General features: G+C 39.7%; 1 protein-coding gene across 5 annotated transcripts; it reads right to left on the bottom strand.

The window, feature by feature from the left end:
- Positions 1 to 811: 811 nt before the first annotated feature.
- LOC119803376 (glycine N-acyltransferase-like protein) lies at positions 812 to 21,851 on the bottom strand. Of its 5 annotated transcripts, XM_038314669.1 has the most exons (7): positions 21,691 to 21,738; positions 10,942 to 11,037; positions 9,109 to 9,307; positions 8,446 to 8,553; positions 5,830 to 5,956; positions 4,839 to 5,013; positions 812 to 2,275 (listed from the first exon to the last, which is right to left on the bottom strand). In XM_038314669.1, the coding sequence occupies exons 4-7, from the start codon at positions 8,530 to 8,532 to the stop codon at positions 1,873 to 1,875; spliced, it is 792 nt and encodes a 263-aa protein (XP_038170597.1). In that variant the 5' UTR covers positions 8,533 to 8,553; positions 9,109 to 9,307; positions 10,942 to 11,037; positions 21,691 to 21,738; the 3' UTR covers positions 812 to 1,872. The 5 variants fall into 5 exon arrangements, with proteins under 5 accessions (XP_038170597.1, XP_038170581.1, XP_038170590.1 ...); XM_038314653.1 differs by lacking the exon at positions 9,109 to 9,307 and having other exon boundaries at positions 21,691 to 21,851; XM_038314662.1 differs by lacking the exons at positions 9,109 to 9,307; positions 21,691 to 21,738 and adding an exon at positions 18,046 to 18,181.
- Between the last annotated feature and the right edge of the window lie 1,379 nt (positions 21,852 to 23,230).

Raw genomic sequence — 23,230 nt, 5'->3', positions numbered from 1 at the left:
GTTTGACAGTCTCCAGGTTCTTGGAATCAGTCCCATTTCCCCAGCTAGTCATGAGTTCTGCTAAGGAAAGAAGAGATGCTGAAACTGGAGAACCAGAGAAACAAGTAGCTATAACCTACACAGAAAGTCAAAAGAGCCTGCGTGTTCCTTCAGTCAATGGACTGGCACTGTGAAAGTCTGCACGTATTTTTCTCTGTCTTATTTTAGGATTCTGATGTGGGATTTCCCTCTTTATGCTTGAATACCATTAATGAGTAAAGAAACTGCTTTGGACCTATAGCAGGGCAGAGTTTAGGTAGGCTGGGGAGACAGAACTGAATTCTAGGAGAAAGAAGGGCTGAGTCAGCTAGAAGCCATGGAGCCACCACCAGAGACAGATGTGCTGAAACTTTGCTGGTAGGCCATGACCTCATGGTGATGCACAGATTAATGGAGATGGGTTAAATTAAGATGTAAGAGTTAGCCAATAAGAAGCTAGAGCTAATGGGCTAAGCAGTGATTTAAATAATATAGTTTCTGTGTGATTATTTTGGGGCTAAGCTAGCCAGGCAGCCAGGAACCAACAAGCAGCCCCCTCTTCCAACAGGATTCTGCATTTCCTTGGCACATTAATTCTCCTTCCCATCACTCGGGGTTTGAAGCCATTGTGATTAACCTTGAATTTATCCATAACATAACCCGGTTGAACTGTTTTGATGCCATTAACAGGGTAAACACATGGATTGCATAAATCACAAAGGCTGACTACAGAAGCAGACCCCTCCTCTTCTGTCTTCTTCAGCCCCCTTACTTAAACAAACGTCCCATCTCATGACTTTTAATGTGGACCATAATTTAATTCATAACCAAAATTCAGATCATGAATGGCTAACAATATTTTGTTGGACAGTCCTAATTTAAGTGAAACTGACTTATAGAAAAGCGAATATGATCTTTTATAAAAATGACAATTCCAGTTGCATAAAGGCTATCATTGCTTTTCCTTTCTCAAAGTAAGATTGGACTAAATTATTAAAGATCTACTTTCCACAAAAATGGGGGTGTTACCTCAAACCTACTGAATACTTTTATACTGAAATTTATATAGCTGGGCATACGACTATGTTTAAACACTGGGGAAATTCTGTCAACATCTCAGAAACAAGAAGACTTGCCTGTGTTTCAGTTTGTACTCACTGGCCTGTTATAGCCAACAGCCAGATGTCAGGAAGCAGCTGTCTATTCTTGACTCAATGATGTTTTCATTAGAATTTCCTAAGTCAAAGGATGCTTCCTTTTACCACTGAAAGGCACTTACTATGCTCTATGTATAATAGCAAATTTAAAATTAAAGAGTAATTAGCACTTGCTAAAAAATTTGTCTTCCAGATACCATACCATATACCATCATATATCCACTTATGAAATATTTATCATGGTTATTGAACAGAAATCACAGGTCTATCAGTGAAGTGATCAGTCCATAGCACCTATTGATGAAGAGCACTCTAGCTCCTAAGTAAAGAGTGTGAGAGAAAAGTGTGAGCTATCCACAAGTCAGCAGCATATCCTGACAGGAGAGATCATGGACAACAGTCCACAAGAGGATAGTGATGTGCAGCTGAAGAGAAGTGTCACTGACATTCAGAGTACAGAGAACTGGACAAAGCCAGTGGCTCAGTGGAGAGGTCTGCCCATGCTTCATCTGCTGGATCTGAAAGGTAATATGAGGACAGGAACAGTGGCATACTGTTGTCCATTCACACTGCTTCCCCAGAGCCCAATGCCCACTCCTTTATTGTTCATTACAGTTTGTATTTCCCCTATGTGCACCATTCTCCCCTCCAGCTTTATTGTTGCTTATCCAACACAGCCATTTGTTCAGCACCAGAGTTACAGAGGCACACAATTCCACTGATTCCAGTCACAGGGCATAGGGACGTGCTGCAGAGTATGGCTCATTTTCTGCATGAGTTTGTTGGCTCTGTACATATGATTATACACAGGGTAGCCAAGTTCATCCATAACCAGAGTCTGAGTATGAATGATGTGGGAGATGAGACCTTGTGCCCGGTAATCAGGCACAGTGCCTGCCATTCGCATTTCTCCAGTTTGGTCCATCAGAGCCCAGGAGACAGGGGTCCCTTCAGGCCCCAGAAGACATGAGCTAGGAAAGGTTTGGATACAGCGCTCAATGAATCTCTGGCTCCTCTCATCACCACCAAAATGCCAGAATTTATCCACCAAGGCAGCATGGGTGACATCCAGTGATGAGAGTTTAAACATCTCATGGTTGCTGTTGAAGAAAAACGAAAAGGAGCAGCTCTAAATTTCATGCACAGAGAAATATGTGTCCCTCCTCATAAAAGTCTCCTGTGAGGTGTGAGCGTTGCCGTGATGGTAGGCAGAAGCTCAGAAGTGTCTGGCCAGCCATGTGATGGTAGACATCAGCTGGGCAGTGTCTGGCCAGCCGTGGCAGTTAGGTAGGCAACTAACTTAACTTCCCTCCATCCCCCTGCTTCTCTCTTTAGAAAGGATGAGTTAATAGCTATTTTATCAGAAGACAGCAATTAGTATTATAGGAGGTTTCATCTTACAAGTACCCAGGACTGTGAAACAAAAACAATTAAATCTTCATTAAGAACTTAGTACTGTTCTCGACATTGCTGTGACCCACCTTCCCACAGGAAATAGAGAAGATGACATCATATAGATAAGAAAAATGGACAAATAAAGAATAAGTACTCAAAAGCACATGCTAGAAAGCAGCAATGCAAAATTTTAGAATCATGGAACCATGTGTTTGTGTGTGTGCGTGCGTGCATGTGTGTGTGTGTGTGTGTGTGTGTGTGTGTGTGTAAGATGTTGGATGCTTTTCTCAGTATTGCTCAGTCTCATTCACTTAACCTGGAGTGGAGATCATCACTGTCCAGTGATCCCCCATTATCTTCTTAACTCTATTACATCAGCACCAGGATAACAGGCACACTATCACATCTGGGTTCTTATGAACATTCTAGGGATCATAACTCAAATATTCATGCATGCATGGAGACACTGTATAGACTAAGCCTTCTTCCCAGCCCTCATATCATGAAATCTTCAACACTGATATCTGAGAGTCCTTGGCTGCCATATTGAATGCAAGGTAAAGTAGAAGTTCAAATGGTCAACAGCATGGCATATAGACGACTCCTCCTATGTCTACTAAAGTGTGAAGACACCTACAATAAGATAAAAACTCTCCTCGGGATGCATAAGCAGAGGATACAGACTCTGTTCACAACCATGACCTTCATCATCCTCATGGTGAGCAAGCCACTCCGCCATCAGAGACTATTTCCTGTTGTGAACTCTAAAATTATGTCTCCTGTCCTGACTGTCCCTTGAGTAGTTGACCCAGTGCTACTCTGGATGAGAAGGTACTCTCTAGCTCCTAATGCCCTTTACAGTGTGGGCAAAATTCTTCAGGCATACTGAAACAGAAGGCCCATGGGACTGAGCATCTGGACATCAAGTTCCCATCAGTTTTTAGTGCTGCTCTGTGCTACCTTGGAAATCAGTGGAGGGAAAACATAATTTGCTTAAGCATTCTTAATTGGAAAACATTTTCTCTGTGAGGTTTATTAAGAACCAACATAAATTGACATGATAACATGGAAGGGTAAAAATACCTCACCAGGCTGTACCTTCTAAGAACTACAGAAAACTAACAAATGCTGAGAGCAGGAGAAATAGTCTTCCCCCAGGATGAACCTCCTAATTGGTTATTCAACCTATTGGTCAGCCATGAAATCATATACATACAAGTAATACTAAACAGAATGAGTATGATGTATGTGTGTGTGCCTATACACACATGTGTAGAAATAACAGTTAAAGAAAAAGAGTCCAAAAATTTGAGAAGGAGAAGGGGAGGCACAGGGTGAAAAGCGGGGAAAGATGTGATTATATTTTCATTTCCAAAATCAGAACTTTCTATATGTCGAGTACTGTTCTGCCTTGCACTGAACAAGACAAAAGGACTCTTGCTCTTTTTGCATTTTTTTCATATTGTTGGGTCACACATTGCAGGTCAGAGGACGACCTGTGAGAGTAGGTTCTCTTCTTGCAGCATGTGGGTCCCGGGGATCTAACTCAGGCCATTAGCTTTGCGGCAAGTGACTTTGCCCATTGAGACATCTCACTCACTCAATATTCTTACCCTATGAAAGTCTAAATATTGTGGCAGGCTTCTAGCAACACACAAGTAGATATTTTTAAAATAATCTGATTTCAGCTGATTAAAGTACAATAAGAGAAATAACAATTATAAGTGGTTTTGATGGGGTGTTCTGAAAAGCATTGTCAATGGAAATAAAAACGAGTCTATGAAAAAACATAGCAAAAAACCAAGAGGAAATATGTGACTATTAGAAGGACAGTCTGATCCCCATGCCCCATGTTTGTTTAAAAATGGGTAGAGAAGTACAAGTCTGCAATCATAGCTATGGGGAGCAGGAGACAGATAGATTCCTGGACTGGGCTGGCCAGACAACCTGTCCTCCTCAGTCAAATCCTGTCTCAAAAAGCCAACAAGCAAAACCAGATAACGGATGGTTCTCCAAGGAAACACCATCTGAGGTTCTCCTTTGACTGCCACATGTATGTACAAACACATCAACACACATATACCTGCACAGATTTTTTTAAAAAGCCATGAAAACAATTCTAAAAAGCTGTGGCATTTGAGGAGATATATCACACAGTTCTTGTTACATTTTTAAAGCAATTATCTTGGAAATGGGCTTGTAGAGAAGTTAGGGAGCTGTGGTAGTGAGAGATCGGAGCAGAACAGAGTTATCTTCAAACCAACTCACATGGCCCGGGGTCTGCCAGATTTATGATGTAAATTCTCTATATCCTCCATCAGGAAAGGAACCAGTTTCTTTGCTGTCTGGGGCATCATGTAAAGAATGCATTGTGTTCTCTTGACTTTGACCAGCTTAGCAGCTGTAATGCCCATTATTGCTTCATTCAGGCTGGATTGTGAACCTAAAAGGGAGTGAAACGTGGAATACATAACTGTCCGTCTAGGTCAAAAAAGCAGTCCAAAGATGGACGCAAGATTTAGTAAAAACAACCTTGCCTCGAGTATGACTCCTGTGTGTCCAACCCTAAGTTATTCCCTGGAAATGTTTTCTTTCATGACCAGCAGAACAGTAAAAATCCTTACTGTCTCTATGAACAGAAGCATATTTAAATAGTAGTCAATCTTGCGCAAGCATGTTACAGGCCCAGGCATTAATCTTATGCCTCATTCGATCCTCTCATTGACTCAAGTTTTAGGATCTTTCGGTATCAGAATTTTTATACATGAGGACACTGAATAATGAGAAAGTCATTTGCTCAAGAATCACAACTTGGAGACAGAACCAGGAAGTTTTCTGTGGTTTTAACTCCAGAGGGCACATTTGTAACCGCACTAGACATAAACCTGAATGACCTAGCAAGAGCTCAATGTCACAGTAAGCTGTCCTGCTTGTTCCGGGAAGAGAAAGTCAGAGGTAAAGTTCTGTCTCCCATCTAGTTGTCCTGAGGGCTTCTAAATATGTCTTCAAAACACCTTAGGTTAACCAAAAACTACACATGTGCTGCATCTTCTATTAACACCATAGTCTGTAATAATTGAAACTGGTTCCACCATAGAGGTAATGGAAGCCAGACCAAGAAATATGCATTAGGTTTAAATTCTGAAGTTTGCAGAAAGAAAAAAAAGGTTGCAGGGTGAGGTGCCCAGAGTAGAGAGTGATCCTACGGATGTTCATGCAGGAGGTCACAGCAGCCAGCATGCAACTCCTGTCCTCTTACTTTGAACCTGCAGATGTTGTTTCCAGTTGATGGCCTCTGGTGTGCCAAGGCACTCCAAACAGTTCTTAGGATCCTTAGAATAGATCTGGTAAGTGTTGACATGGGGATCAAAGTCATCTGCCATCTCCTAGTGGGTTGGGCAACATAGAATCAATACAATTGATTATACTATCTATGTAAGTTCAATATTTTTCAGAATTTCATTACCTTTTTCCTATTATTTTTAAATTTATTATTTGAAAATTTCATAAGTATATACAACACATTTGGTCATATTGTCCCCACTCCCTCCCTCCAACTTCTCAGGACCCTTCCCAATATATAGCCTCTCCAATTTTATTTATTGCTTTAAAATTAATCATTGAGTCCACTTAGTACTGTCCAGATGTATATGGATTTGAGGTGACCCACCAGAACACAGGCATCCTGCCAGCAGCCACTGACCCAAAAAAAGTGGCTCTCCTTCCCTCAGCAGCCACCAGCTTCCGTCAGGGTTAGGGGTTCAGGAACTCCTTTCCCATCCTTTCTAGCATTTTCAAACTCATTTATCGCTGGGCAGCGGGGGCACACTCCTATAACACCAGCACTTGGGAGGCAGAGGCAGGTGGATGTCTGTGAGTTCGAGGTCAACCTGGTCTACAAAGCGAGTTCCAGGACAGGCTCCATAGCTATTGAGAAACCATGTCTCAAAAAACCACACACACACACACACACACACACACACACGCACACACACACAAAACCACTCCTCAAACTCATTTATCAACCCCAAGCCGAGATGTTTTCTTCAAATGTCAGCAGCATTTCTTAATTATTAACATCATGAAACCAAGACCAAAACTTCACTCTATTTATAAAATTTTTTATTAAACCTTATTAAATTTTATTACAATTTAAAATTAATTAAAGATGGTTAATGAAGCATTCTTCCCTAACTTAGTAATACTCAGGAAAAGAAGAAATGTGATACTGTCAAAGGCTTTATGAGAATAAGTCTTCTTGTTCCAAACAGCTTCAAAACGAATGTGCCTTTTTCTTCTCTCTGTGTACAGAGTGTTTGCACAGGGATGTGAGATGTGCGTGGACGTCAGAGGTCATCTTTGAGGGCCAGGCCTCACCTTCACCTTGTTTGCTGATGTCAGGGCAAGGCCACCTGCTTAGCAAATTTCCAGGAATTCTCCTGGCTCTCAAGCCCCAACTCTCTGTAAAATGCTGGGATTACACACACACATTACTCTATATAGAGCTTTATGGGGCTGCTACAGATCTGAATCCAGGTCCTTAAACTTGCATGGCAAACCATCTCTCCAGATCATATATATATTTTTAGCACAACAATATTGAAATTGGCAAGATGAACTTGTATTTGAATTTTTATATATACATGATAAAGTCATACAAGAATAAAACATGAGGTCTTTAAACTGTAAAGCACAAAGCAACATTCTTCAAAAAAATGTGTATTTCTGGCAAAATCATCGTGTAAGTTTTTCAAAAAGCTCTTCTCAAAGTAAATAAATGACAGCTGGGATTTTTTGAAGATAAAGGGAAGTACTGAATACTCAACTAGGGCAGGCTAGCCAGAAAATATTGCACAGAAATGACCCTGCAGCTAGACAAAACTACAACTGGCAATCCATCTTATCAATAGATTTGAAAACCAAATATTATTCATTTTTATATTTTAAGTAAATTAGAATTTAGTTTATAGTGTATGTTGTTTGGTGAGTTTTTTTTTTTAAAAAAGAAATGTTCCTGTGTATGTAAGAAGAGACATGTGATATTATGAAACACATCCTCATCATCATCCTCATCAATAATAATAATAATAACATTGAATATACTGAAGCCAATTAGCAGGTCTGTTATCTCACATAATTACTATTCTTTCTTTGAAAATAGTAGCAAGAACTTAACTAATTTAGTAATAAATACCATAAAACTGCATGCTGCACATTAGGTCTTTGGACTTGTTTAGCCTACAGATCTACTTGTTTGATGCCTTAGGCATGTAGCTCCTTGCTCACCACCATCAGCTACATGGGTTTCAGTTTTGTTCAGATATTTAGAAATTTTTTAGATACATAGAAAAATATTTTAATTCACATGTAAGTGAGATTATAGTGTTTTTCTGTGATTGCCAGTTTCACTTACCACAATGTCTTCCAGGCTAATCTCTATTTTAGAAGACAATAGGATACCCTTCTTTTTCTGCTAATAATATTTAATTTTATACAGATATCGCTTTCCCATTAATCTGTCTGTGGGTTCTAGGGTTATTTACAAATAATTACAGATAATTCTGCTATAAATATGGCAGTGTAGATACTTGCTTTACTGATTTTATAATATTTCTATATTGTACCCAGAAGAGAGATTACAGGATCAAATGACAGTTCTTTTTTGTACTGAGGTCCTTCCCTCCTACACATAGACTGTTAAGAAGTTTTGTCAAAGAAGAGTAATAGATTCTGTCAATGTTTTTTCTCATCCACTGACATGCCATGTGATGCTTTGATGGACCACAACTGCTGGTTTGTACGTGCTAAGCCAGTCTCCAATGACAGGGAGTCACTTCACTTGACCATGAAGTATAATCTTTTTGATGTAACTCACCTGCTCCTGAGGACGGACAATCACTGTGTTAAAATCAGGCCACTTGTCCACCAGAGCCTTGAGCTTGAATGGGTTTCCATGATTCATGTGGAAGACAGTCCCATAAACCTAAATATTTCAACACGCTGAACAGTCAGCTCATTACATAGAGACAATAAAAGCCTTTCATTTCAGGATAATGCTGATCTCTATAAAATTAGTGTGTTTAAATTATAAAATATCTAGCCCAATCTTCAAGTAAATAGATTTTTAAACAAAAATCATGAAACTATTATAATAGTTAAATATGCAGATACAGTAGATTAGTAATCACTCAGTCTCACATCACAGAATTTTGTCCTATACATTTATGTTTTCTGCCATATAAACATATGCCTATACAACCTTATAAACAATGGAATTTCCTAATGTATATGAATTTCACATATACTGTACAAAGATATATTTCCATGTCAAAATCAGAAATTTACATACTAATGTTTAATAACTGCCTAATTGTTAATATTTGGGATGAGTTACACTTGACATGTGATAAACTATTCAATATTCACTGTTTAGAGAGAGACTCTATAGCTACAATACACACATCTTTCTTTTACTGTGAGTTCAGTGAATATTGATCAGGAATGCCTACAAAATTATTGGCTTCTTGACTCTACTCACTTTGTGTGCAAGCACACCAACACCTGGTATATCCGGGAGCCATTCCCGATAGTAGACAATTCCAGCAGAGGATGTAAAAGCTGGTGAGGGAGGGAGTCAGCCAGGCCGTGGTAGTCAGGAGAATCTTGCAGCCTGACTGTCTAGCAGTCAGAGTCCTTCTTTATTTATACAGAATTTAGTAAGTAGGGATACATTCATGCTGTTCCAAAACATAGATCATATCATTTTTGGTTTTGCATAAGGGTTTCACTTCTTTGCTCATATTTTAGTCATTATTAATAAACTATGACAGAATAGAGTTATTATTTACAATCATTTTCCCTTAAGTTTTGGCATCAATGATAAACAGAGCTATTATTTTTACTCATTAACTTCATAACCCAGTTTCTAGGAATTTAGAGGCATATGACAAGTCATTCTCAGGCTGGTTACTTCCTTGACTACAAGTACATTTGACCAAAACAATCTTCAAGCCATCCCAGGCACACTGCCATGTTCCAAGCAGTGCATTATTAACTCTTTTTTTTTTCGAGACAGGGTTTCTCTGCAGCTTTTTTTTTAGAGCCTGTCCTGGAACTAGCTCTTGTAGACCAGGCTGGCCTCGAACTCACAGAGATCCGCCTGCCTCTGCCTCCCAAGTGCTGGGATTAAAGGCGTGCGCCACCACCGCCAGGCCATTATTAACTCTTAATGGTCACAGTGCCCATGAAATATCCTTAGGTCCCAGCTGCTGCAGTTGTTATTCAAATTTTGGTATAATGTAATATTTATATTTTATATCTATATAAAATACTTTTATCATCTTTCTACATCATTCTTTGCCCATCAGTATAAGCCTCTGTGTAGGACAAAGGTAGTTTCAGCTACTCTAACTTTGTTGCTATATATGCCACGTAATTGCTTAAGTGTATAGTGGTAAGAGGTTTGCAGTCTGAACTGTGGCCAACTCCTCTAGCCCACCGAATCTTGTTGCCCGTTTTAAGTTTACTTTGTTTTGATTATCTTGTTCCTGAGTAAGTACAGGGACAGATGTTTCAAAAATATCTCATAGCCTCATAAAGAGACCTCTGGCTTCTTTATGTGTGTCACAACCTCCAAGGCATAAAGAAGACCTTCAAGTAGATGAGGATATCTCCCTAAAATGGGGGGAATAATATATTCAGGACTCTCTCAGGGAAGCTTGGAAATAGCATTCCAGGGAGAAGGCATAAATGATTCATCAGAAATTTTCCATCAATCCAATATTCCCAAACTGTGCAAATATTAAAAGTCTCTTGTGTATGCAACTGGTGGAGATGGTATGGCGGCGATCATGTGGCTCAGCTTTGCTGGATCTTTATCAAACAGCTGTGCTGGCATTATGACTTCTGCTATCCCCATCAGGTATAGCTGTGCTGTGGTATTATTTAACTGCCCAATGAATTTTTTGGACAAAGTATTTTAAACCTGTCATATGGTTTAACCTCTTCTCAGATGTCATCAGTCAGAAAAATATTAAACATTAACATCACTGGCTTTGTTAACTTGAAACTCTGGGAAACAGCCTGTGTTATATAAAATGATTCCTATGTGAGCACAAGGAATGTCCCTGAGTCAGCAAAGATGACCTAGATCACATTGCCACTCACTGTGGTGTGATCTAACAGAGCTCTTATTTCCTCTTCAGTTAAATGTGTACAGTATGCCTCTCTTGCCTCGGGGTGATATCAACTAAATGTTGGCCACAAAGTGAATACCTAACCCAGAACACAGCTCAGTAAACGTTCCTTCTCTTTACCACCTTGTTCTTAGACACTTAATAGTCCATTTTCCACAAGGACATTCCACATTCACCTTTAAGGACTCGGGAAGGTGTTTCCTTAAGGACTTCTCCAACATCTGCAGCATCTGTGAACTTCGCAAATGGAGCATCTTGGCAGCTACCTTGTCCTAAAGAAGAGATTAAGAAATGCCAAAGACATCTGCTGTGAGATAGTGTCTTCTATATATGTGGTGGTTTGAAGAAGAAAGGCTACTATGGGCATATGTATTTGAATGTTTAGTCATTAAAGAGTGGCACTAGGACAGGAGGTGTGGCCTTTTTGAAGGAAGTGTGCCCCTGGAGGTGGGCTTTGGGGTTTCGGAAGCCTAAACCATGCCCAATGGCTTCCTCTTCCTCTTCCTGGGGTCTGTGCATCAGGTTGTAGAAATCTCAGCTCCTTCTCCAGCACCATGTCTGCCTGTATACCACCATGCTCCCCAATCTGATTACAATGGACTAAATCTCTGAAACTGTAGGCAAGACCCAATTAAATGTTTTCTTTTATACGAGTTGCTGAGGTTATGGTGTCTCTTCACAGCAATAGAACACTGACTAAGACAATATATGACAGGGAAACTATACCTCAGAAATCTCAACACTATGGTTACCAAAATAAGACTGAAAAGATGACAATATCGATTGATATGCCAGTGTAGACAGGAGAATTCCCACAAGGCTCCTCCCCTAGATGAGGATCTACAGATGATCAATGGCTGCTAAGAGAAGAGGAGGAGTCAGTCTTCCCAGTAACGAGCCTCCTGATAGGTTATCTGATCCCAAGAGGTCAGCCCTAAACAGAAATGCATAGCACTAAATAAACTCAGCAAGGTGTGTGTGTGTGTGTGTGTGTGTGTGTGTGTGTATGTGTGTGTGTGTGTATACATGTAACCATAATGGACGAGTAATGCTCATAAATTTAGAAAGAGTCAGGGTAGAGCACATGGAGGAAGGAGAGGGAGAGAAAGGAAAAATCATATAAATATAATACTCACATAATTAATTTCAAAAAATTCAAAAAGAAAGGCCAAAGAATGAGAAAAGTTACAATACATGCAGACATAATTGGCCATTCTAGTTCATGACTTAAGGTATATTCCTACTGTTTCATGGGTTCCTCCTATACTAAAGTTTTCACTAGGGCTGGAGAGATGGCTCAAAGGTTAAGAGCACTGACTGCTCTTCCAGAGGTCCTGAGTTCAATTCCCAGCAACCACATGGTGGCTCACAGCCATCTATAATGAGATCTGATGCCCTCTTCTGGCCTGCAAGAATACTTGGAAGGAATGTTGTATACATAATAAATAAATAAATTTTAAAAAAGTTTTCACTAAGTGGAAGAAGGGATAGGTATCTCTTTGAAATGATCATGAACTTCATTTTTCAAACTTTAAAAATATTTCTGAAGATTTGCTTTCATTCTTATAACATCTACAATTCTAGCAATAAAGGGTATATGGCATTAACAAACCTATGCTCGAAGCATATATGGGCAGATTTTAATAGATTTGTGTGTGTGCACATGTGTGCAGTAGTATTGGGGATTAAGCCTAGGTCCTTAAGCATTCTAAGCAAGTACTCTACCACTGAGATGCATACACTGATAAGTCCATTGAGTGACTTTTCTTCTATACAAACACTTATAAATTTGAAACAAACTGAAAGGGATTAAGATGGATGGGTTATCTGTGTCACTGGCACTTGGTAAATGAGGTCATGATAAATTATATAGTAGCCTTTAAGCCTACTGCAAAGCACCTAGCTCTATGCTTGCCTATTATTTGTCAACATACCTTAATATGTAGATGAAGCACACCATTTCTCGATATTGACAACAAAAAAGAAAAGCAAAAGGTGAAGGTGTTTCTTCTGAGCTCTTCCATGTGGATTGTAATGATGTTATAGTACACCATTATCAGAGTTGAAATTGTGTTAGAACAATTTTACATAGAGATAAACAGATTAATAGGTAGATGGGTGGGTAGGTGGATGGATGGATGGATGGATAGATAGATAGATGATAGATAGATGATAGATAGATAGATAGATAGATAGATAGATAGATAGATAGATAGATGATAGATAGATAGATAGATAGATAGATAGATAGATAGATAGATAGATGATAGATAGATGATAGATAGATAGATAGATAGATAGATAGATAGATAGATAGATAGATAGATAGACAGACAGACAGAGGGACAGATAGATAGATGATATTCTTTAACTTGGACTCAATTTTTTAAATGAATTTACTTTTATTTTATATATATATTGGGGTTTTGCAATGGGTGTTGGTGTTGGGCCCCCCGGAATGGGAGTTACAGACAGTTGTGAGCTGCCATGTAGGTGCTGGGAATTGAACCTAGGTCCTCTGGAAGAGCACTAAGTACTCTTAACTGCTGAGCCATGTCTGGCTCAACTCATTTATTTTTAATATAAGTATGGTAAAACTAGCCAGGTGGTAGTAGTACACACCTCTAATCCCAGCAGTTGAGAGACAGAGGCAGGAGGCTCTCTGTGAGTTTGAGGCCAGCCTGGTTTATAATAACTAGTTCCAGGACAGACTCCAAAGCTACAGAGAAACCCTGTCTTGAAAAACAAAACAAACAAACAAACAAAAAAACCTTACCAAGTTTAAATTAATAATTTTATGAGTTTTGGTAAATGATTACATTTGTTTAACTAGCACTATAATAATAAATCATACCATTTCCACATACTCATAAATCCAACAATCTCTTTATCTGACTCTTGTATCAAAGAAATCATCAGTAGTTTTATGACTCTATAATTGTCCTTCAACAAAAATGTAAATTAAATGGAATTATTTAGTACATATTTATATACTAAATCTATATCGGAATTGGGTTGTATTTTTCCATATATAATACATTAAAATATATTTTGACACTGGTTTCTTTTAATAGTCAAATACAAAATTTTTTATATTTCAGCAGTACAATTATTTTTTGTTGTTGTTGTTTTTTTTGTTTTGTTTTGTTTTTTGTTTTTCGAGACAGGGTTTCTCTGCAGCTTTAGAGCCTGTCCTGGAGCTAGCTCTTATAGACCAGGCTGGTCTCGAACTCACAGAGATCCGCCTGCCTCTGCCTCCTGAGTGCTGGGATTAAAGGCGTGCGCCACCACCGCCCGGCTCAATTATTATTTTTAATCACTAGATAATATTTCATAATACATGAATCAGAATTTTTATCCTTTACTCTTAGAGACACTTGGACTGTAATTGTTTATATACAGTTATTCATAAAATTATTATGCTAGTAAATGTACACATTCATGAGAATGTTTTTATTTCCAGAAGTATATGCCACTCATTCGGCTTTTTAAGTATCTGTTTATCTTTTTTCCAAAGTGAATGTACAATCTTCCATGATCATTGTATAATGTGAGAGTCTCACCAGTTCTTCTCTAAAATAATCAACACTTGTCTATGTAGCCATAGTAGGAACCACGGATGCAGTATTCTGAAGCCTTAGCTCCTCATGGAAAAACACGCAGGGCTCATTACCAAGGAAGCAAAGGTTAAGGCCAACATATATTTCAGAAGATCAGTTTTCCAAGAGACTGGCAATGCTGTATTTTACGCAAACACTGACTTAGCACAAACACTGGTTAAAGAAATCCTCCTAGTATAGATTAGGAGGTATTCAGGGACTATGGGGGATGGGGGAGTGGCAGAAGAAAGAAATGGGAAGAGAGGAGGGACAGGAGGCTGCAGTCTGGCGGAACCTTCATCTGGCGATGGATGGAGATAGAGACAGAGCCCCACATTGGAGCACCAGACTGAGCTCCCAAGGTCCAAATGAGGAGCAGAGGGGGGGGGGAGGACATGAGCAAGGAAGTCAGGACCCTGAGGAGAGCACCCACCCACTGAGACGGTGGGGCTGATCTAATGGGAGCTCACCAAGGCCAGCTGGACTGGGACTAAAAAAGCATGGGATAAAACCAGACTCCCAGAACATGGCGGACAATGAGGGCTGCTGAGAAGCCAAGGACAATGGCACTGGGTTTTGATCCTACTGCATGTACTGGCTTGGTGGGCGGGGGGGGGGGGGGGGGGGGCTAGCCTGTGTTTGGATGCTCACCTTCCTAGACCTGGATGGAGGGCGGAGGACCGTGGACTTCCCACGGGGCAGGGAACCCTTACTGCTCTTCGGACTGGAGATGGAGGGGGAGGGGAGAGGGGAGAGGGAGGGAAATGGAAGGCAGGGAGGAGTTGGAAATTTTTAATTAAAAAAAAGAAATGGGTTAATTTATAGTTAGAGTTAGCCAGTAAGAATCCTAAACCATTGGCAAAACAACTATAATTGATATTTTTTTTTAAATTAGTGAATTAATTAATTAACTAATAAAAAAAACGAAAAAGAAAAAGAAGAAATCTTCCCAACCCAATTTGTATTAGGTGAACAGCCCACTAGAAGGACCATCCTCCCCATCTCATGTGGGTCTCACATGCGCCCTCCTTGTTCACCCAGGACAGAGATAAATACAGTCCCTCCAAATCCCCATTTTTGCTTCAAAAATGATGAGCAGAACGCATAAATCAATCAGAAAATAATTATTAACTAAACAGATCAAATGTCTCTACTTTCCCCTGCTCAGTATACAGCATCCCTTGTCCCTAACAGCTTCCACAAAATAAACTGAACACAGGTGAAATGTTCTCTGATCCATGTCAGACACTGCTGCCCATTCCAGGTCCCTGTACAAAGTTCTGTATGGTTCTGCTTACTCCTTTGTCATAAACAGCTAAACTGTTCATTCTCGTGGACCTGAAAGAACAAGGTTTGTGTTAGCCAACTTGACCCAACTTCAGTTGAGTTTGCCCTCATCACCTGACTGAACTTTGGCCCATTCTCAGCCTGAGCCAACACTCCCACACAGATGTCTCCTCCTCGCCACGAGGACTCTCCATAGGCTGGTTTTCTCCACTGCACCCTTCTCACCTCTCTGATGTTGGCATGTTTGCAGATCATAGGTCTGCTGCATCTCTATTTCAATAGTCCCAGCCTCCTGCAACCCGTTTTGCAATAATCCTGTACATAACAATTCTTCTCGCCTTACCTAAACATTGAATTATTTCTTCTTCAGTTAAAAAAAAAAACTGCTAAGGCCTCATTATAAGTTTGCCTTGTGACTAGCATAAGAACCCATATGTCTGCCATGTGCATCCTGTCATCCTTTCTCATAATAAATCATGAATGAATGCTTAATGCTTGTTTTTCTAAGGAGTCAACTTTTTGAGGTTGAACAAAACTATTTTGAAAGTCTCTTCATTCCATGAGTTTTATAATTAGAGTGGACCACAGAAAAAGTGTGTGTGTGTGTGTGTGTGTGTGTGTGTGTTCCTATGGGGAGCAGAGACTGATGTTGAATATCTCTGGCAACTTTTCTCAATCTTATTTCCTTTCTTTTCATATGTGTATGAGTACACATGTAGTTATAATGTGTATGTATATGTTCACTATGTGTATGTTCACGCTCACATTTGTGTTTGTATATGTGTGTGAGTATAAGCACAAGTGTCTGTGGAGACCAGAGGACAACTTTGCTTGAGGCAGAGTTTCTTGCTTCTTCCTGCTGCACATGCCAGGCTAGTCTGTGAACTTCCTGGGTTTCTCTTGTCTCCTCCCCTCATCTTTCCATGCTAGGATTACACAGTCTGTTTTGCGAATCCTGGGGATCAAAACTCTGGTTCTCATGCTTGCATTATAAGTACTTTATCCACTGATCTGTTTCTCCAGCTCTTGGACCTTAACATTTTTTTATTTTGATTAAGATCTATAATACGGAGGTTATCAATTTAGCTACAAGCCCCAGTGGTCTTCCTGTATTTTTCCTTTCCTGCAGTAGGATTATAGGTATATATGTGTTGTGCCTGGCTTCTGACATGAAGACCTCATGTTTCTGGAGCAAGTTCCTAACCAACTCAGCCATCTCCCTAACCCCAATAAGAAATATCTGGAGGTAAAACTGAAACATCAGACTTTTTAAGGCTGATTTCAATTCACAAGGCAGCAATTGTTGACAAGTATTTCACTCTTCTCCCAGATCTGTATCATTGGTTTCCTTGTCATTCTGGCCATGTGTGCATTCAGCTCCACTAATGAGGAAACATATATATATATATGAAAAAATCACTGAAGAAGCCAGAGTCAGCAAGGACCAAGAAGATTTGTCTATGCCTTTTGAGACCTTGTTTGTGCTCTCTCCTACTTCATGTCCATTTCCCTTTTCCCAAACGCCTTCCCTGTGTGTTCCAGTCTCCACATGGTCGCATCAGGCTAAATTCCCGTGACAAATTGTGAGCTGCTAGTGCTTTACATTTCATCATTTCTTCAATTTACTCATCAGGGTGTGGGGGTTTGCATGCCATGGGACACATGTGCAAGTCATACAACATGTAGGAGCCAATTTTCTTCTTCTACCATGTAAGTTCCAACTCAAGTAATCCAGCTCATTGGTAATCAGCTTCACCAGCTGAACCATTCCATCACCAGACCCTTTCTATTTTGAAATAGCCTTTGGCATAGAACTTTTTCTGTTATCTTAAAAGGTTATTATTATTTGCTCTAATTACAAGGTAGTATTTGAAAACTACTCACCTACCTTTCCCCCAGTTCTAATATCTTCCTGAATCTTGCCCCATCTTGAGAGAAACCTAAGGTCTGATGTACACACTGTGTATGATCTAATATAAAGTGGCCGTCTGCATCTTGACCCACTGTATAAAACTGAAATGATCAAACAAATCCTGTGACCAATGACCATATCGCATGTCCTGAGCAGCAGGGCTTCACAAGAAGGAGATGGTTACTTGTAGATCTGTAAAGACCTTAAAGAAGGCTGCATAACAACCATTGAGCAGAGCAGGCTGTTAGAAAGCACACTAGTGACCATGCCCCCGTGGAACCACTGGGTGTCTTGTTAGGAACTGAGGAAAAGCCATCTTGTTGGACTTGAATAGCAGCTAGACTTTGGTGTACAGTTTGCACAACTCCATCTTTCAAGACAAAGCCACCTTTACCCTAGATCATTTCCTCTCTGTTCCTTCCACTTTCTTGGCAATTTTAAGTGGCTCTTGGCCTATTTTGGGTGTCCATGAACTTACTTACCAGTGTTTAGGAACTAGTTCTGGCTGCCTCCTTCTGTTTACTCTGACTTCTAGCTCTCTGGTAACTAAGTTCAAGGATTTCCATTCTTTTGTTTGACCCTTTGGAACACTGGTTCTTTAGATGATCCAAGACAATATATATCTACATGGTGTAGGAGGTCCTTCTTTCTATGTGGTGCTTTCATTGGTTGAATAAAGAAACTGCCTTGGCCCTTTGATGGGGCAGAAACTTAGGTAGGCAGGAAAGACAGAACTGAATTCTGGGAGGATGAAAGCAGGATCAGAGAGAGCCGCCATGGAACCAGCAACCAGGTCGGACATGCTAAATCTTTCCCTGTAAGCCATGACCCCATGGTGATACACAGATTACTAGATATGGGTTGAAGCAAGATGTGAGAGTTAGCCAATAAGAGGCTAGAGCTTAGGGGCCAGGCAGTGTTTAAATGGATAGAGTTTCTGTGTAATTATTTCGGGTATAAGCTAGCTGGGTGGCAGGATGCAGCCCGCTCCTCTCCATAATACATCTGCATAAACAGTGCTTGGATAAGTTTGCTTTTATTGGCTCCAATGACCAAAAATCTTACTTGTCTTTTGATCTTATTGCTTTAAGATGTTGGGAAATGCTTGGACTAATGAATCTTCCATGTGTGATCCCTTACCTATGTTTGTTCGTCAATTATGTATGGGCAATGACAGGCTTTTAACTAACCCTTGAGCTCTCTATGTAGAAATTTTTATTTATTTTTTTACTCTGCTCTCATACAACATACCCTGACATAGAAACAGTCTCAACCATAACCACTGAAGCAAAGGAAGACTTGGGAGGATTCACTTAGTTCTGTACTCTTCCTCAGTGCTCTGGTGACAGAGCCCAGGGCTTTGTATGTGAGTTCCGTAGCAGAGGTACATCTGCACCCCTTCTAAGTGGTTCTTCTTTTAGACACCAAGTTCAGGTCTATTAACCTTATCTGTGGTCTCTCTTTTCCACACAGAATGTTCCCTGGAACATCTCTTTATCATAAAACTATGCTGTAGCACCCCTGACTTTTCTTCATTTTATTATTGTAACACGACTTCCAATGCCTTGTTTTAAGTTTCTAGGTCAGGTGGCTCAGTATAAGCAGGAAAAATGATAGCATAAGAAGAAAAATTACCCAAGAAAAGAAGAGCTTGGAAATTCACAGTCAGAGATGAAGATGGATGACCACTGATTAGATGGGAGCAAAACACTGCTACAGAAGCCCAGGTCCCTGATAGGGGGAAAGAAACAGCAGCCACTTCCTAAAAGTAAACCAGGTGGGGGACAGGCAGTTCTATCCTGTGGACAAACTAATAGTCCTCACTGGATTCAAATCCAGTTATAAAGGAGACAGTGACTTCTCTGCCAAATGAGATTTGGAGAACAGCGGCTGAATGCCATCTTGAAAGAGAAGTTATTGTCAAAAGTTGAGTTGCTATGGGGCCTGAAGTCAGGAATGTGGATACTCAAGCCTTGTGAAAATAGAATACAGTTGCCCTTCCCTGCTGGGGACTCCTCTGGGATATATCCTCAAGTTGTTTATTGTTCTCATCCAAAATGCCCACCACATTGTCAGATAAAAATTGATAGCTTATCAGAACAGCACAGTTCCTAAGAGAAAATTCTAGGTCATCTGAGTTAAGGTCTAGGTTTAACAAAATGACAGCAGGATGACTGCTGATAACTGCACAATTATACACACACACACACACACACACGTGTGTGTGTGTATGTATGTATGTATATGTATATATACACATATGTGTGTATGTATGTATATGTATATATATATACACATATATGTGTATCTCCTCTCTACTCCATGTTCCTCATGGATAAGAGATAATCATAGTACCTGACCCCTATATTTGTATAGTAATTTAATGAATTAATATCTATAGTGCATGAGAACAGAACCAGGAACACTGTAGTGCTCTATAAATATTACCATTACTATCATGAGCTAACAGTGTAGTAATCAGACTGTGAAACTTTGTAATATGTGTCAACATTTCGGGTTTAGTAACTGGACAGACCTATTAAAACCAATATACTACACAGGATATTACTTCTCTTGCTATTGAATGTTATTAACTTTGGTCTTCGGGAATACTACTTATAAACCATTAATACAAAAAGTAGAACAATCATGAAACATAATTTTTATTTAGTTGACAACTGCCAAAGTCTACTAAATAAAAATTATGAAGTATTTATATTATTCCAAGTTTGCTCATTTCACCTGGTGTAAGGATTCATTCTTCATTTAGCATGAATATTTATGACCTCCCTCAAGCCATGTGTTGAAATTCTAACAGTCACTCTTTATGTACTGAAAGGTGAGACTTTGGAACTAGGCCTCAAGGACACACAACAAGAACACCATGCCTGAATCGAAAAACGGGTTGCCTCCTGGCATCACTGCAGGGTTTTTTGGACTTGGACCTCCCAGCATCCAGAACTGTCAAAAGTGAAGCTGCTGCTGTCTATGAGCTTGCTCTCTTATGAAATTTGGTTTGAGCAGTCCAAAGGGTCTAAGACAAAGTAGCTATTGAAAGCCAGCTACTGAAAAGAATGGGGATTTTTAGCAGATAGCATCTTTTCCAAGTCCCAGAAAGACACACGATAGTAGAAGAGAGGCATTCCAAGAGGCCAATTTGACGTTTGAGTAGAGGCACATCAGAAATTTCATGCAAATAAGAAGCAAATTGGAGTCTGATGCCAGAGCACGGCAGGAATAATAGTGAGTATTGCTGGGTACATTTGGAACCAGCTTCTGCACGTGCGCATCTGCAGCCTGCAACAGAAACATGTTATGTTTCGGCTAGTACAGGGAGAGAGGGAACAGGCGCTCATTGGTGAGCTGCCAGTGCTGGCCATGGGCAAAGTCCTCTTGGAAATGGTATTTGGAAACTCCTTACGAAACCATTTCAACATTTGGAATTTATCCCCCAAGAAAATCCATGAAGAAAATTATTTATGAAAAACTATACAAATAGAGACACATCACCCTTTATGTACATTCATATATATGACATAAAAATATTTTTAAATTAAAAGTCCTTAATAATATAGTTAGTTGCATTATGATGATTTTAAAATACATGTTTTTATGGTTTTGAATAAGTAATTCACATTTTCTAAGTGTTAGCATATTTCTCAAAGTGATTTTAAACAGGGAGATTCACTTATTTGGATAGTAGTAGACCAAAGAAATCTGACTACTTTAGTATGTTACAAAATAATATTTGCATATACCCACATTAATATATGTATATATATATATATATGTGTGTGTGTGTGTGTGTGTCAACTGATAACACCTCCTGAATTAGCACACTTCCTCCTAGCCTCAATTACATTTTCTGTCACAGAACTACAAATAGGAAGCTTTCAGTTTCTTCGTATTTACCAATTCATAATAAGCCCTGCCTCCGTTCAATCAAGAATTTCTCACAGATACCAGCAAATTGCTCTGTATATTTCTCGCCAGACAGACATTTCATCACCAACGAGCTCTAACAATTTCTATCCACATTCAACAGGAATATTTTGATGCATCCCCTTCAGTAGCGAGTCAAAAGGAGATGGCAAGTCCCCCAAATGTCCATGCCTCCTTGTCCTCACCTGCAATGCTGTCTCCTCTTTCAGGCTCCACAGATATCAGCCGGAAACACAGCTTGCCCTCAGAGTACGTGAACTAAGGGGTGCTTTGATCCAGTTTCTGGGAAGCTTTTGAGCGGAAGTTCTTAGAACATGTGTACCAAACTCAAAACAGTATGAGATCTGGCCCCTCCCTCTGGGTGGTCCTTGTTCCAGAATCCTCTCTGTAACTGAGAAGTTAGTAATATACATTTGGGGCTTTTTTCCAAAAGAGTGGACAACTTTCTGCTCCCAGAAATCCCACTGTCACTCAGAAACCTTAGCCAGCAGACCAGGAGCTAGGGGACGTGTGGGTATAAACATGCAACAGAATAATATTTGGCCATAAAGGTATAAAAGTTTGATATGTGCTATAATATGGATGAATCTAAATACATTGTATTAAATGAAATAAGCTAGACACAGGTGAGAAGTATCATATGATCCCACTTAGGACATCTGTGTAGAGTAGGCAAATTCCCAGGCACTGAAGGTAGAGTGGAGGTTACCAAGAGCTGAGGAAGTTAAGTTATCGTTCAGTAGGTAGAGTTCACGTTGGGGAATGATGATATAGGTTGGGGTATAGATAATGGGGATAGTTGAAAAATACAGTCAATATATTTAACACCACTACAGTGCACTTACAGTAATTAAAAGTGTTATGCAGACTTTACCACAATATACTTACTTATATGTATGGATATATGCGAATGTGTGTATATGTAAGCATATATAAGTGTATATGTATGTGTATATGAGTGCGTATGTATTTTTACAAAACACAATAATCTATCCCTTTTCTCAGAGATCAGGTCATTTTCCTCTCTGTACTTCTCTTATCATTCTAGTTTTTATTGGCTTCAGGTAAATATGTTTTGTTTTTTCTGAGCATAGCTAAAGGTGATCATTGTTACTTAAATATAACTAGGTTGAGCGTGTGTGTATGTGTGTGTGTACATGTCCCTCTTCATATGAGGGAGTGCTCATGACGGTGTGTATACATATGGAAGCCAGAGATCAATGTTAGGTGTCTTCCTCAATGACTCTCTGCCTTATTTTTTGTATCTGGAACTTTCCAATTTGGTCAGACTGGCTGGGCAGCAAAGCCCCAGAGTTCCTCCTATCTCCTCTTCTCAATACTGGGATAACAAACATGTAAAGCTTGTGCCCCAAGTTTAACTGGGTGCCGGCGATCAGAACTTAGGTTAGGTCCTCTTAATTCCACGACAAGCACTCTACCAGCAAACATCTCTCAAATGTAAAGTCTTAGCTAAGCAACTTTAGCCAATGTTTTGCTGGTCAGTGTTTTGAAAACAGCTCATCTTTGGAGAGTGAGGCAGGATCCAGAAACCAAAGGCTACACAGAAATTTCACATGCCTTGTGGTTCTTAGCAGAGCAAAGTCTGTATCACTTTCTAATTTTACCCTTACACAGTACTATCAACATTATACAAACCCCACTGAAGCACAAAAACCTTGAACTCAGTGCCTCTGAGTTCAAAATTTGATGGAACATCCCTTGAGT

Source organism: Arvicola amphibius, chromosome 1, assembly GCF_903992535.2.
Source record: "Arvicola amphibius chromosome 1, mArvAmp1.2, whole genome shotgun sequence".
Taxonomy (NCBI): Eukaryota; Metazoa; Chordata; class Mammalia; order Rodentia; family Cricetidae; genus Arvicola; species Arvicola amphibius.
The sequence above is the reverse complement of the archived record's forward strand: the minus strand, read 5'-3'. Positions and strand labels throughout refer to the sequence as shown.

What these genes read in the sequence shown, in the direction of transcription:
- LOC119803376 (XM_038314653.1), bottom strand. Translation starts at nt 11,019, where the DNA reads ATGCTCCATTTGCGAAGTTCACAGATGCTGCAGATGTTGGAGAAGTCC. An exon ending in TTGTCCGTCCTCAGGAGCAG is followed by an intron (nt 5,957 to 8,445) that starts GTGAGTTACATC and finishes CCAACCCACTAG; the next exon opens with GAGATGGCAGATGACTTTGA. An exon ending in ACAACATCTGCAGGTTCAAA is followed by an intron (nt 5,014 to 5,829) that starts GTAAGAGGACAG and finishes ACTCCCTTTTAG; the next exon opens with GTTCACAATCCAGCCTGAAT.